At 41.3% G+C, this 14,892-nt stretch overlaps 2 protein-coding genes across 10 annotated transcripts in view; both read left to right on the forward strand.

Moving 5' to 3' along the window:
- Positions 1 to 188: 188 nt before the first annotated feature.
- Positions 189 to 7,097, forward strand: senp6b (SUMO specific peptidase 6b). Of its 4 annotated transcripts, XM_031580808.2 has the most exons (18): positions 189 to 1,512; positions 1,855 to 1,925; positions 2,041 to 2,169; positions 2,279 to 2,343; positions 2,564 to 2,793; positions 2,982 to 3,155; positions 3,267 to 3,300; positions 3,598 to 3,762; positions 3,993 to 4,162; positions 4,412 to 4,554; positions 4,654 to 4,770; positions 4,852 to 4,974; positions 5,352 to 5,444; positions 5,582 to 5,864; positions 5,967 to 6,019; positions 6,455 to 6,520; positions 6,600 to 6,741; positions 6,865 to 7,097. In XM_031580808.2, exons 3-18 carry the CDS (start codon positions 2,045 to 2,047, stop codon positions 7,009 to 7,011), a joined length of 2,130 nt encoding a protein of 709 aa, XP_031436668.1. In that variant the 5' UTR covers positions 189 to 1,512; positions 1,855 to 1,925; positions 2,041 to 2,044; the 3' UTR covers positions 7,012 to 7,097. The 4 variants fall into 4 exon arrangements, with proteins under 4 accessions (XP_031436668.1, XP_031436666.1, XP_031436667.1 ...); XM_031580806.2 differs by lacking the exon at positions 1,855 to 1,925; XM_031580807.1 differs by lacking the exon at positions 189 to 1,512 and having other exon boundaries at positions 1,545 to 1,925.
- A 2,189-nt stretch (positions 7,098 to 9,286) lies between these two features.
- myo6b (myosin VIb) overlaps positions 9,287 to 14,892 on the forward strand; it is a 36,026-nt gene continuing 30,420 nt past the window's right edge. For 3 of the 6 annotated variants that reach the window (XM_031580997.2, XM_031580999.2, XM_031580996.2), the window contains exon 1: positions 9,288 to 9,431. The gene's annotated coding sequence lies outside the window, so the exon portion shown is untranslated. Of the gene's footprint in view, positions 9,432 to 14,892 lie in introns of all 6 variants that reach the window. The other 3 variants (XM_031580995.2, XM_031580998.2, XM_031581000.2) reach the window with 2 other exon arrangements.

Genomic DNA, 14,892 nt, shown 5'->3' on the forward strand with positions numbered 1-14,892 from the left:
GAAGCATCAGTGTGTAAGCAGCATGTTGCTGTTGTAGGACTCGGAACTTGGAAAATTGCACTAGTACGTCACCCCACCCGGACTCGAACCCGGGTCTACAGGGGGCCAAACATGCACTCTGACCGCAACGCCAAAGAGCCAGGCTCGATGGCATGGCAGTCAGAGCACATACTCATCTGTAGTGACGATCACATCGTCACACTGCCCTCACCTTCGGGAAGCGCACCCACCCGATCACATCGTCACAAGCTCTGACTCAGAAACTCGGAGAAGAAAACATCCTTGGCTTTATTGAGGCATCGGGCTATGGATGAGTGTCTGTGGCCCTTTATGGTGTGTTCTACAACATTGGCACTCAAATTTGGCTTTTTGGCCGATTGAGCATGTTGAATCGGCGGTAGGGCCCATTGGTGAGAGACATCACTCTGATTGACCATTCAGCTTAGTGTTAGTGTCAGTTAGTCTTTTGTCACTGGATGATTGGACTGATTAGTTCCTTCAACACGTGGAATCCCTTGAGCCTTACACTGTAGTAGCCATGATTTCACCGATTTAGTGCGAATTCTCCTTATTTTTCATTATTATTATTATTATTATTATTATTATTAGTTCTCCTCCACTAAAAGACCAAGGGTTGAAACACGGTGTTTTCAAGTACAGCCTTTTGGCCCCCAGACAGGCGCCGTGAGGTGACGCAACAGTAGTTCTTTGATGTCAGTTTGGTGTGTCTCTGGCTTTACACAAACATCGATCTGGCTCTGTCCCTACCTCTGCTGCCGGCTTTAAGACGGAACAACAATCTGACCCCCCATTCTGTGTTTGTTCCTTTTCCAGAACAGTGAGGTGTAATAAATCTTAATCTTTAACAATGTGTTGTATTTTAAAACCTTGTTATATTGTAAAAACTTCATCCTAAGTAACTACTAACTACAGCTGTCAAATAAATGTAGTGCAGTAAAAATTACAATATTTCCCACTGAAATGTACTGGAGTGAAAGAATAAAATGGCATAAAAAGGAAATTCCAGTAAAGTACAATCACCTCAAAATTGTACAGTAGAAAATGTACTTAGTTACTTTCTACCACTGTCTAAAATCACAGCACTACCAAGGGAGTTGTTTGTCAATTCAATCTGACCAAATCTGAATGAATTTAAAACTCAACACTGCCACCCAGAGGCAAGTGTTGCTATATTTCAACATGCGAGCGTTGATAAATATAAAATGCACTATACGAAGGTGCACTTTTTTCTAAAAGTTACTACAGAGCTGTGCATTTCTTTTGGGTTTTGCCTTGGTGTTAGACTGAGTTCACCAATCGCCTATACATATGTTCGCGCTCATCCAGACGACCTACCCAGGTGACCCAGCTAGCTAAGACATGCAGCTCTCATAACGATGACACCATAGTTGTATCGCTCTTGAAAAGTGTTCAGTTTAAGAAGAAAGCGTTCACATGTGCTTTGGATTTCAAGAGACTGGGGGATAACATCAAATTGACATGGAACTCAATGTAAGTGAATACATACAGTATACAATCTGTGGCAGCTGGCATAGATAGCTATCTGAACTAGTTAGGAAACTAACGCTACACTACATTTTTTCTGCTTGTAACGTTAGTTCGTTTGTCAGCTAGGATAGATAGTTTTCTACACCAGATTTGTAATTGATCCTCTGAATCGGTATCGGTGGTCCACTTTGTCATAATTTTCGTTTTCTACCTTAGTTAAGTTAGCAGTTCGCGCGTGCTGCCATGTCTGCTTTTTGTAACGTTCATTAACACAACTTGTAGTGTTAGCCTAATCACTGTCAGCAGCAAACTGCCCATCCATTAACCTAAACCTGTCAACAACAGCCACCGACCACCTCCAGCATCGGCACAGCCAAACCTTTGAAAGGCATGTTCGGTGTAAATTAACTTTTCAGGTAGATACCTTTGTTGTTGCGATTGTTTGCATTTTTGACACTGCTGGAGGGTACAAAATGTTTAAACAAACCAATTTACCTAATGAATGTAACTGTTTGATATTTTCCTTTCAAGCCAAATGTCTCAGTCAATATATTTAAGGTCAATCCACTGTGGACGCGAGACACACAGCCCACGTGTGATTCAAGGGCGGCTGTTCCATCATACTATTAGTCCTTTACCTCTACAAAGAACATTTGAAAGGTCTGACCTTTTGTCAATCTACTTCTAATTTGTTTGTCCATGAAAACTCCCCTAACCGGGACAAAGAACCTGAAAGTTTGTTTTATCAAACCATTTTATCCCATTCCAGGAGCGACACACAACAAACACAAGAGGAGCTTTGTGTGATAAGTACCAGCAGTCCACTCTGCACAGGTAAAGTTGCTGAACATCACAGGACTTACTTAAAAATACATCCTGAAAATAATTACATTGAGGGATGAATTGGATAATGCCAATTGCTCTAGTTATTTGACTACTCCCAAGTGACAAATTAGTCCAAATATGCTTGTAAAACCATGGACTGCAATGGACTGCACAGTTGGCAAATGTCCAAGGCATGAACTGAAATTGCTCATGTGGACCACCTCTCCAGCTTTTCTCCCTAGTGTTGGTAAGAGGTCTCCTCGAGAGGTCCCTGACTTTGGAATCTTCTCCAGCATTCCTAGCTTTATCTCAAAGCCTTCGAGTCCTCTTCTCCCACCCATGGCACTCTCTGCACGTTTTGAAGCTACTCTGAACACCCTGCCCAAGATCAGCAGCCCCTACTTCTCAGCCTCAGAATCCAAAATTACACTGCCAAGAAAATTACGCATGAGAGATGAGGTGTGGAATTAATTGATGGATAAATCAATTGGTGTTGCATGCTAATGTGTTGATGTGATATCGGTTTGGGGGAATGTGTTTACCACTAGTAATTTACAGCTGTGTGAACTATAAGGAGGAATCAAAGTAAGTGGTACTGGCCACTGTGGTGGACTTGGACTGACCAGATTTCTGGCTTTCCTGCACAGTTTGGAGACACTGTGGACTGGAAACCTTTGGTGAAAAAACGCAAAATCCAGCCACATCTACGAGAGCTTACGGAATCTTTAGTGAAACCAGAGGTGAATAAAGTCTGTCTGGACATCACAAGTTGGAGCCAGGGGGGATTACACAGTGTGACAGCAACCAAGAGGACAGTTAAAGTAAGCTGATTTAGAATGTTTTGTTCATCATTTATTGTTGCAATCATAACACTGCTCATAAGTGTTTATAGATTCATGTGTTTTTTTATAATTACTTTTATTTATGTGCAGTTTACACAAGAGCAAATTGAGATCGACCAGTGTGGTAAGAAGATTGGAAATTTGTCCTTCCAATTGCTTTAAATCATGAACTATACAGCATCATCCTTTAATAATATCTTATGATCTAGTGTGTGTGATTCAAAACACACGGTTGTTATCAATGATTTTGGAACAAGGTCTTGTGTATGCAATAATTGAAGAGACATGACCAACGCTTAGACTGGCAGACATTTGCAGTGTAGGCAAATCTGGCATATGGTGTAATATCCCAGCATCATCTGTGAAAGTGTATGTTTTTGTGTCATGACTTGGATATATCATCAGTTATTTTATTTACCAGTGCATGTACAGGCAGCAGAGTTGACCGGCTGTGAGTTGTGCCTTGATCAGAAGCTGCCAGTCATTTTCCTCTGGACCACCCCTGCTTGCAGCCTGCGACTCCAAATACGGTTGAAGATGCTCCGGGAGAAATGGGCAGAGTGGTATGACTGTGGCACAAGTGCCAGTAAGTTCTACCAGCATATTGCATTTGCAAAATGCACAGCATTTCCTATGAGTAATACATAGAACAATATTCCAGTAATGATCTGGAGCTGTTAGATATAGTTATGAACAACTGCTAAACTGCCAAGCATGATCAAGGACTTGTAACACATTTCTGAGGGGAGATATTTTCCAATTCCAACATTTGCTTATGGTAATGACCGTGTCTTTTGTTATGTGTTCTCTTTATAGGTCCAGCAGAGAAATACATTGTGCTGATGTTGGGGAACTTGCCATCAGCACAACAGCAAAATGTTCTGGAGAAAATCCTCTCCGGCATTGGCAGAGCAAATCAGCTGAATGAGTTCCCACACAAAATCTCTTTGGATGAAGCCAACAACAGACTAAAGACACAAGTCAAGGGGAGTTGTGTTGCATCACTGTATGGAATCAGTCAATAATGCTGGGAATTTGTATTACTCAGTGATGTAGCACGGCTGACCTCACTTTATAAGAATTGTTGACCTTATGTGACCAGTTTGGACACGCACATGATGGGTTTCAGTTAGGGTTCCATGATTAAGGCACTCGACAGAGAATCTGGAGTCTCACTCTATATTTCATTGCGGCTTTGCAGGATGAACCTTCTATCTATGTGTTTGTGTTCTCAGCAGGCAGCACAGAGTCCTCCGGTCCCGCTGCAGAGTCAAGAGCACACGCTCAATGTCTTAGACACAGATGAGGAGGACTTGCTCGATGCCAGAGGCAATGAACTGGAAGTCATTCCCATAGCCTTCACTGACTCAGTCAGAAGGCAAGAGAACGTGGTGTTGATACCACTCATTCCACTCATTTCTTTAGTGTTTGTTTTGGTATGTAATGCTTTTGGTTTTATCTTGTGTTTTGTTCCAAGGTTGTTGGTTTACCCCCCTCCACCAGCTAAAGGAGGCATAACTGTCACAAACGAGGACTTACGCTGCCTCAAAGAAGGGGAGTTTCTAAATGATGTCATCATAGATTTTTACCTGAAGTAAGGAGATGTTGGCAGCTTTTTTGTGGCAGCTTTTTTTTGTGTTAGGCGTCTGTTTAAAAAAAAAAAAATTCCACTCAGGTATCTGGTGTCAGAAAAGCTGAAGATTGAAGATGCAGAGAGAACTCACATATTCAGCTCCTTCTTCTTCAAGCATCTTACCCAAGGAAGATGGAGCAGGGATCGGACAAGTGAAAAAGAACTGTAAGCATGTTCCCTCTTGATAAAAGAGAGCAGTATTGAATTGTTTCTTTTACTCTGTTGCTTACCTATGCCAAAATTACACCCCACAGCTTGAAATACGAAATGTTTTTTATTGACTTTAGATGACAATGTAGTTTAAGCGACTTGATCATTAAAGGGAATTTTCAGGATTTTTCAACATGGGCCTTATTTTTAGATCTTTTTGGGTCCAAACTTTTACTAAGGACAGTTTCCCTTTTAAGCTTAACAAGCACGCTTGTGAAAGAATGAACAGATAAATGAAGAATGTGTTTTGATTTGGTGAAATTTGGGTGATGGAATGCACTAGAAACGTCTGGTTAGATGTGCTTGCCTTTACATGTGCCTCATTTGCTCAGTCTTAAGAAGAGGAGGCATGATCGAGTGAAGACATGGACCAGACATGTTGACCTCTTCGAAAAGGACTTTCTTTTTGTTCCCATAAATAAGTCGTAAGTTTAATCCTTCACTTTAAGAAGTCTCAAGTTAAACTTGCCACACACATCCATGTATATGAATATGCATGAAAAAACACACACACACAAACACACACACACTCCTCTGCCCTGCTTATTTGTCCTCCCTGAAGGGCCCACTGGTTCCTGGCCATCGTCTGCTTTCCTGGATGCTTCCAGCCTGATCCAAAGAGCTGGAGTCCAGCAGACACCCAGGCAGACCTCAGCCCAGAGCCTGCACAGTCCAACTGGCTGGAGACCAGATTCTCCTGGAGGATTGGCCAAGACTTCTCCCACTCCGCCAACCCCTTATCACTGTTCTACAAGCCCCCAGTCTCAACCATAGGACCAGCTAAGGGGAGCACATGGCCAGCAGATCTCTTTTCCTCCGACGATGAGAAAGATATGGAAATTGAGGTATGGTGTGTTGTGCTCACCCAAACTAAAGACTTTGTATTTAATTGAATTGAATTTATTGTTGTCACAAGTTATTCATTTGTTTCCTTTGTTTTTGTTAAGAGTGGACTGCTGGAATACAAGAAAACTGTTCCAAAACCATGCAACTCCAAACAGTGAGTGTAATGTACAAAGAATTATTTTGGCATGAGACTGGATGCCCAACACATCATTTGATGATGTAGATGCTATTTTTTGTGGTACCACTAGATGGCATAGCTATTTTATTACGACGTGATTCTTCAGAACAGGGGTCCCTCACTTTATCCATGAAGGGCAGGTATGGTTGCAAGATGTGTTCCACCTGAAAAGTAACACACATGATAGAGATAATGCATCACATGTAGACTCATGAAAATACATCATTCAAACACATAAGCAAATGTGTTCTTTCTCTGTGGATGTGAAGCTACACAGCCATCCTTGGCCTTAGTTTACAGTACTGGACACTGTGCGCCTCTTCAATCTGCTCATATATATCCAAGACATTAATGCTTGTTTTGTAAGAGTATGGCATGAGATTAATAAACAACTAACCTCTGTTTCTATAGGCCCTGCATTCTCATCATGGACTCCCTAGGCCATGGAAAGGCCACTGTGGTCAACATCCTGAAAGAGTAAGTTATGGATCCGTCCTCTGGCTTAGCCTTGCTGTCTCTGGGCCCGCTCTGTGTAATGAGCTCAATTCTGTAACAGATACTTGGAAGAGGAGTGGAGAGTAAGGAAAGGAACTCAACGCAGTTTTGAGATGAATGGCTCCAGTCCTTTAGTGCCTCAACAGAACAACCTGAGCGACTGTGGGGTTTACCTGCTACAGTATGTGGAGAGCTTCTTTGAGGTATGGGGGTTGTAGTTTTTATACTTCAAAACATTTGTTACAATTACATGGTTGGCATATGTTTCTCATTTTAACTATTTTAACTGATGCTTTTGTTTTGTGTTTTCTTTTTCTTTCTTTAAGAGTCCTCTTCAAAGTTTTAAAGCACCCATTGACCTGAGTGATTGGTTTCCTCAGAAATGCGTGGCGACGAAGCGGAAAGAAATTAGACAGCTGATTCTCAAAATTCAAAACCAGCAACAAATGGCAGGAAAAGCTCAGGATAGGTAACCATAGGCAGATGGGGGCTGCTCTCTATCTTGCGCTCTCTCTCTCTCTCTCTCTCTCTCTCTCTCTCTCTCTCTTACTCACTCATGCACACACACACACACACAAACACACACTTAGATGGATGCATAAACACAATAAGATGGTTTCAGTTTGTTTTTTGCAACCTGTTGTTACTTTTACATTTTTGTTTGTTTATCATACAGACGTGTTGATTTTTTTTATGTCCTCTTTGTAATATGAATAGAGCAGGATTCTAAACTACGAAAGCAAAATATAATTTTGTCCTATTCAGTTGTGTTGATTAAATAATAAATCTTATTTAAGAAATGTATGAACATTCTCTTTGAATTTGTGCCTACTACTCATCGACTACATTATGAACCACAATTTGAAGGGTCTCAGTCGCGGATGTTGAATTTACTAAGTGCCTCGCCGATCAATTATTAGTGAGACCCTTTGGAGTAGCCCATCTGTTCACTAAGCAGACAGACATATGGAATCTGGGTAATTTAAGCTTAAATGTCCAAACAACCCAGGGTAATCTCAATGAAGTTGTGACCGAAGTCACAGAAACGAGTCACAAATTGCAGAATTTATGACAAGAATCCAGGAGGGGCTCATCATGTGATATCACTTTTGTCTTTCTAACAGACCCATTTTCTATCTAATTGCATTATCAGCTTAGCAAGTCTAGGCATGCATATTGGACAGGATTTAAGTCTAGCCTTAGCACACAAGGCTATTGTCCTCTTAATTGTGTGACTTCATATTGTCACAATGAATGTACTAATCTTAAATTTCCCTGGGATTTATACACAAATCTGTTCATTGTGTACTTTAGTACTATCTGAAGTGTCATCTGGTTCCTGTGTCTTAAATGTGAGGTTTGCTGTTTTTTGTCATATAAAGATGGCCCTAGACCTACAATGATATTATAGTTCTGAGGAAACGGGTGGAAAGATGGTGTTCTGTATTCATGTGTGTTCTGTGCATCCTAATACATTTTTTCAGGGAAAAATGATGCATGGAGTACACAATACACAGGAATATTGTGCACATCTATAAACCATTTCTTAAGCATTGCATAAACATTATAAATTTAGTATTTTTTGTCTTTAAAAGCTTAGCAGAATGTGTCTGATTTAAGATACAACAGTACTGAAAAACAAATTTGATACAAACAAAAGAGCCACATATGTTACTACTGCCCTGCTATATCTCTTATCCCAGATGGTTACCTGGACCACCAAGATGTCGTGTCCAGACAGTGTTCTGGGCTGCTAGCAACAGCCAATGAATAATACATGTCATTGTCCTGAGTACACCAGCAGTGCTGCAGCATCAGTGATTTCCTGTAGTACCTGTCCATGAGACAGAGAGTATTGGGTGTGAGAACACAGGGGTATGATCTGGAAGCTCCTCCCTGTACTATGAGGCTAAACTTCATAATTGCTAGTAGATTGTTTGTCTCAGCACAGACCAGGGAAAGCCTAAATAAGTTCATGCCTGAGGGAGAAGTTTGCCTTTGCCATCAGACAGCGTACTGAAAGTCAATTAAGAAATAATTATTCCCTGTTTATGTGATTATCAGGCTTACGTAGGGACTACAACAGAAACATGTATAAACCTTATACAGTATATGCTTTGGTTATTTTGCCTAAATACTCTTTTGTTTTGACTGGCAACATCATGTACAGCATAGGTCATGAGAAAATATAAACAAAATAAATGAAATGTAAACATTTGTATTGATCTGCTTGCACTCCTCTTCATCTCTTGCTTGGAAATGTGATAGTCCCACATAGCACATATCAAATGTCCTAATTAGATTTACAAACGCGGTATAGGCTTTCGATGGAGGATAGAATGTCTACTTCAGAGATGTTTTAAAACGGTTTAAATTACCTGCTCATTAAATATGAATAGATCTCAAGTCTGCGACTCACCTTAGTGGGAGTCATGGTGATGTGTGTAAACTATCAACTCCTTCAATGTTTTATAATTATACAAACAAGCAAAAATAATAGTTTGCTGAAGTATTTCTCCTACATACCAGTTCATTTTAACACTAGCTATATATGCCTACACTAATCCGAATATACCTCCTAGCGGTGGGATAACCTATAAATAGTCTATGTTGTATTTTGTGACACATGCCTTTCTCTAAATAGAATTCATGAAAGGAGCATTATGTCCAAGTTCCTTCTTTCAAGGCACAACTTGAAAGTCTTCAGAAACTGGAGCGACTCCCTCTGCCCTGACGTCACCACTTCGCTGGACTTCAATCCAAAGCCGGGCCAGATAGGGAGTACCAACAGGAGAGTGTAGGGACGCACTAATGACAGCGAATCTGTCCTGTGGAACTTGAACGCACTTTGCCATAGCCTTTATACGGAGTGTACTGTTTGAAAGACCTGCGTGTAAGTAGTGACGACTTTCGTTTTTTCATCTCTTGCTGTGTTTGTAGGGAATGGGTTTTCGGTCAACTAATGTTGGCTAGCTGTTATTTGCAAATAGCTTTATTCTGAGGCTTGCTAGCCCGCTAGCAAGGAAGTGGAGCGCGTCTATGTGAAGGGCAGTTTGGAAGTTAGACAGCATCCATGACATTTTATTAAGTGTCATGGTATGTAGCCTTCCGTAAGCACGCATATTGTCTGTTAATTGATCGATTGCAAAAACAATAAAGTAGCTCAGATATAATGCTAATGTGGTTAACTTGGTTTAATGCATGCTTATTATGTGCACCGTTAGCTCAAATAGCAGCGACTATTGTTTTTGGTTGTTATAATGATTATATCATAATAAGTCCTCAGTCTACGTGGTCAGAACTCGGACTTAATTGTATACGTTCGTTCAGTCTGACCAAACTCTGGTACTATGACTATTACAGCGGCTCTCAAAAGTGACAGAAGAGAACTGTCCGCAATGGAGTGACAACGACAAAGTTAGCAAGTGGTTATGCTGTAGCAGTGCGCTTGGAATGTCCTCCACAAGCTGTTTGAGCTTAGCAAGAATGCACAATACATGTTTGGAGATTATTTATGATACTTTCAAAGTTACGTGCCTAACTGCATCTATCGTGAAACCAGTCTGCTATTATCTAATTATATTGTAGAATAGGTTAATAAGTCAGATAATTAATAAGTCTGAGTATTGAATTTCATAATGAGGGTAAAATAATGTATTTCACAATAGCACAGTTCTACAAGTAAAGTAGGACATATAGCTAACCTTTGTGACACCTGCCTGCATGAACTTCATCTTATCAGACTGCCTAATTTATGATGAAGAGGTTTCATCAAGTTTGTTTATTCTTGGACTGTCATTCTGAAAAATACATTATAGAAGTAACATCAGATCTGATGCTTTATATGCAGTAAAGCCCATTTAAGGAACACACTAACCACACTTTAAGTAAACCTCTCCCAAATCTGTTATATACTATAAATTTATAATACAAGATGTTTGAACGGCTCCTGTTCAAATCGAAAGAATGAAACCTTCCATTATTCACTGTCTGATTTGAAATAGAATGTTGTCCTAGAAAGACAAGTGAGACAAGACAAGACATTCAACTGTAGATGTCCTTTGATATTCATGATTGTCATAAGCTTTAAAAGTTTGTGAAGAAAGTGAATAATTTAGCTATCTATGTTTGTAGTGTAGTTTGGATCTGACATGACTCTATTCAGATGAAACATTATTGTAGTGAATTACCATTTGTGCCATGTTGGTCAAAGGAGGGAAGGAAGTGGAGCGGAGGATGTCAGCTAGGACCTCTCTCCTCCACATCCTGTTAGTCTGGAACAGATAGCAAAATGCATGTTCCATATCCTCCAGCCACATTGCGAGCAGGAAGTGGACTGGTGCGCATATGGGTGGGTGGACTGTGGATTTTTCATGTCCTCTCCAGGAAGTTCCCATCTGCCCTTTGACCCCTTCGTGGACAGCCCTTGTGCTGTTTTTTTGCCCATGACAACAGCGAAACTGCGTTGCCGGCCGCTCATTCACCAGTACGTCTCTGTAGACATCACAGCTCTTCTCTCAACTCCAGTAGGCCTGATACAGTATATATCTCTCCTCCTCTCAGGATTAGAACAACATGCCAAGAGGATTACAGACAAACTAAAAGCAACCCGCCCCATATGTGACCGCTTGTCTAGCAGGTCACTTGCTAACTTTCAGACCAGCAGTGTAATGGTGATGAGGGACACAGGTGAGAGACATGTCTCATAGTGACGCAGAATGACGTCACACCTTGTAGTGAAGCCTGACCTCAAGCAATCATTCCACGGATTCATAATAGTCTGGATTGGAAAAAAAGCTTATGGAAAAGCTTTAAAGCCGCCATACTTTGTGAAAGCCATATTTAGTTGACAGATTGGAAGTCATGGTCACTGCTACGAGGTGATTGGTGTGTGGTGTTTTACCTGCAGTGGTGTATGATCACATGATGCCTCTAGATAAAGATACAGTTTGATGCACCCCTTGTTTGAAAGTTGTGTGTCATTTAGGCATTGCCACCTTAGGCCAATTCCTGTGTTGTTAAGAGAAGAGCTGCCACTTTTTACCCAAATGATTCTACTAGTTCCATTACTGTCTATCTATTTCAATAGATGACAACTCTTACTGTGCAAGTTTGTATGTTTATGATTGGATGAGATTCTTACTGAATATGAATCCAGCTGACTTTGATAACACACATGTAGTGAACGTAGGACATATTGATCAAGGTTAACTTTTAGACCGACTGATTCCTTGGCATGGCCATGGATAATGTGAGAAGATGAAACGGTTACATTGTCCCAGTCATTAGCTTTTAATGAAGAGGTTAGCCTTCAGTCGACTTCTAAAATAAGACTTACAGTACAGTGAAGCCATGCATGTAATCAGCACGCCGTAGGCTGTGCCCTCTGTGGATTCAAACTGATCAACAGTCACTTTTTTATACCTCAGGAGAAACAAAGCTCACGCATGCTTTTTGTCATCCATATATTTATCTTCAATATTTTATCTTTATATTTATCCTTAATATTTGACATTTCATGTATTGATTCTGTCTGTGATCAAGACACCACTAAGCTGGAAATGGGGTTCTGCGGCCACTCTGTAGTGTTTATCAGCAGGTTTTAAACAGTGATCCTTTGTCTACAATATCTGAAACGGAGCAATATAGCAATAAAACCCATCCAGTGTCTGCTGTGAGCTAGCGGTTACTTAACGCAAACACAGCGTGTTCCAGTTTGGTTTTATTGCATATGTTACTGCTGTGTTTCCATGACAACATTATGTAAGTTGGTGACTTACAAGGTTGTTGACTAAATGCACTGACAGAGTACTAATCCAGTACACCCAACAGACCACACAAGACATGTGATTGGCTCACTGGGAATATGTGCTATCAACCTACTGTTGGTTGCCCAGTAGAGGGCTTATAGGCACCCTGCTAAGATTGTGATTGTCATGTTTGATCCATCTGGGTCTTGGAGGGTCAAGAGTGTGTAGCCTGATTTATGTAAGCAGTCCTTTCTAACTTAAGTAAGTCTATGTTCTGGTTTCCCTCTTAAACCACAATAGTGTGGCCACCCCTAGTTTCAGTATCAACAGTTGTGTGCTATACTATTTCATCCTAATCTGCTGTGGTATTCCCCCATCATTAGCGAAACAGAAATACCATTCACATTAATGTCACACTGTTATTTTGGTGTGTTGTAAGGGCCATGGGAACTCTTAACTGCTCCGCTCTGTCATGTCTGGTTTTTTTTCCTTCGACACTTGGCTCCTCTTATTTTCCAACCTGGTGTGTAATTCCATTCCCAGTCTAAATCCATTCAGTTCCATAGTGGCACAGTTGCAATTAGCCTTTGAACAATCTAATAGTGTCTGTGTATTTTTTAGCAATGCAGTATTCAGGCCAGCAATACACGCTGATATTGGTACAAGGAAATAACAGGCCGTTGATTTGCTAAGCAAATCTGTTTACTGGAAGCTGATAGGTAACGTAAGCATCTGTGCCCGTAACCTGGATAGCCATTCAACCTCCAGGAACAGATTGAGGGCCTATCTAATGATCCTTTCCCTCCTTGATGAATCATGCAACAGTGACATGGAGTTAACAGGGCAGATCTCCATGGCAACATAGAACAAGAAAGAGTGCAGAGCCTAAGTACAATGACATCACAGCTAGCCTTTAGCCCTCGGTAGCTGGCGCATTCATGCTTGAGAACATCCCTCGCCAGTTGGCAGCGTGGCACACAGAGTCAGGTTTACGAGTTATGAAGCCCTGGAGGAACTTTGACCTGCTCACATCTCCAAACTGTTCTAAACCTCGACCTGGGACACTTGACCTCAATCCCAGATCTAATGGGATCACCAGTGGACGGGCTGTGTGTTCTCTGTGCGTCTGGGCCTGTATCATATCAGCTACACGGGGATTAGTGATTGAATGACTCAGGTCTTTGTGCTCAGCATTTAAAACTTATGTGCTTGTGTGTCAGAGCTGTGCTTTGAATAGGCTGCTGCAGAGGTGATTATGGGAAGCTTTTGAAGTGAAGCTTGACTGATAAAGTCTAGCCTAACCAAGGGTTTCTTTTTAAGTGACTGCACACGAGTTGTAAAAGAAATAAAAGTTCTAAAACGATTAGCTGATTAGCTCTCTCTCACACACACAGACACACACCTACATACAGACACTCTCTCACACACACACACACACACACACACACACACACACACACCATATAAAAACAATTCTCAGCAATCCTGACATTGAGGCTGACATTGATGAACGGGAATGTAGCCATTTCATTTCTCTGGTGTTTATTTATGGCCTCTGGGACACTGCCTTTGGCCTTGCCTCTTTCACTTTCTGATAGTAGCAACATTCTTTTAATGAAGACTCTAGGTTAACCTGCTGCACAGACTAATTCTCTGTTTATTTTGACTTAATACTGTGCCTAAGAGTTGAAGATTTTCTCCTGAAATATCTAACAGAGTGTCTATGAGTTCATGTTGCGCCTCATAGAGCCACTTGCAATGCTAAACATTCTTTGGTAGCTATTATGCTAACAAGCTCAAATGGATTACAAACTGACCATTGTCTCTATATATGCTCTGAATCGATGCCATTTTTGACCTAAAGGCTCTAATTGGTCCGAGAGTAGCATACCCATCCACTGTGGAGCAGTGCATTCATCCACACTTAATAGTCAGATTCACAGTCTGATGAGGTAGCTGCCATTCTTGTCCCTTGGCCTGGGCAACAAAATCCAGCCAAAAGGAACACTCCCAAGGCCTGTCACCTTTGTCTCTGGACTGCCATCAGTTTATTTGAACAAATGTGATTGTGCTTTTGGACAACAGGCACCACAGCGCAAATCTGGCAAGTGGACAAAGTGCTTGTTTGATGGGACGGGTTGAGATTTTGTGAAGCGTGGCCTACTTAATTGATCATTACGGTCAGGGGGTTCTCACAGGCCTCCAGGCTGTGGTATGAACGCTGGCTGGAGCTTTTAGGGCCCCCCTGGCCTGAGAGAGCACAGGGACACGCATGTGTATAGGTGGGGGGCATGGGAACTGTATCCTGTCATTGTCATCAAAGCAGTCAGTCGCTCAGCGGCCACAGTGCGGCCCATGTGACCGGCCCAATTTCACACTCCTGTTTCCTGTGTTGTAGGGAGACATCATTATTCTGCTTTCAACAGCTGGTCTCTCAAATCCTGGAAGTCTAACACAGACAAAATGAACCTAAAGACACTGCAGTTGGATAGTATTGGGAACAGTATGAACCCTGTCAAAGAGCTTGTAGCAATGGGTATCTTCACAGCCATGAACAAATTTAGTTGTGTATCCAATGCACAATGACAAATAAAGTCTATTCTA

The sequence above is a fragment of the Clupea harengus genome, chromosome 14, assembly GCF_900700415.2.
Source record: "Clupea harengus chromosome 14, Ch_v2.0.2, whole genome shotgun sequence".
NCBI lineage: Eukaryota > Metazoa > Chordata > Actinopteri > Clupeiformes > Clupeidae > Clupea > Clupea harengus.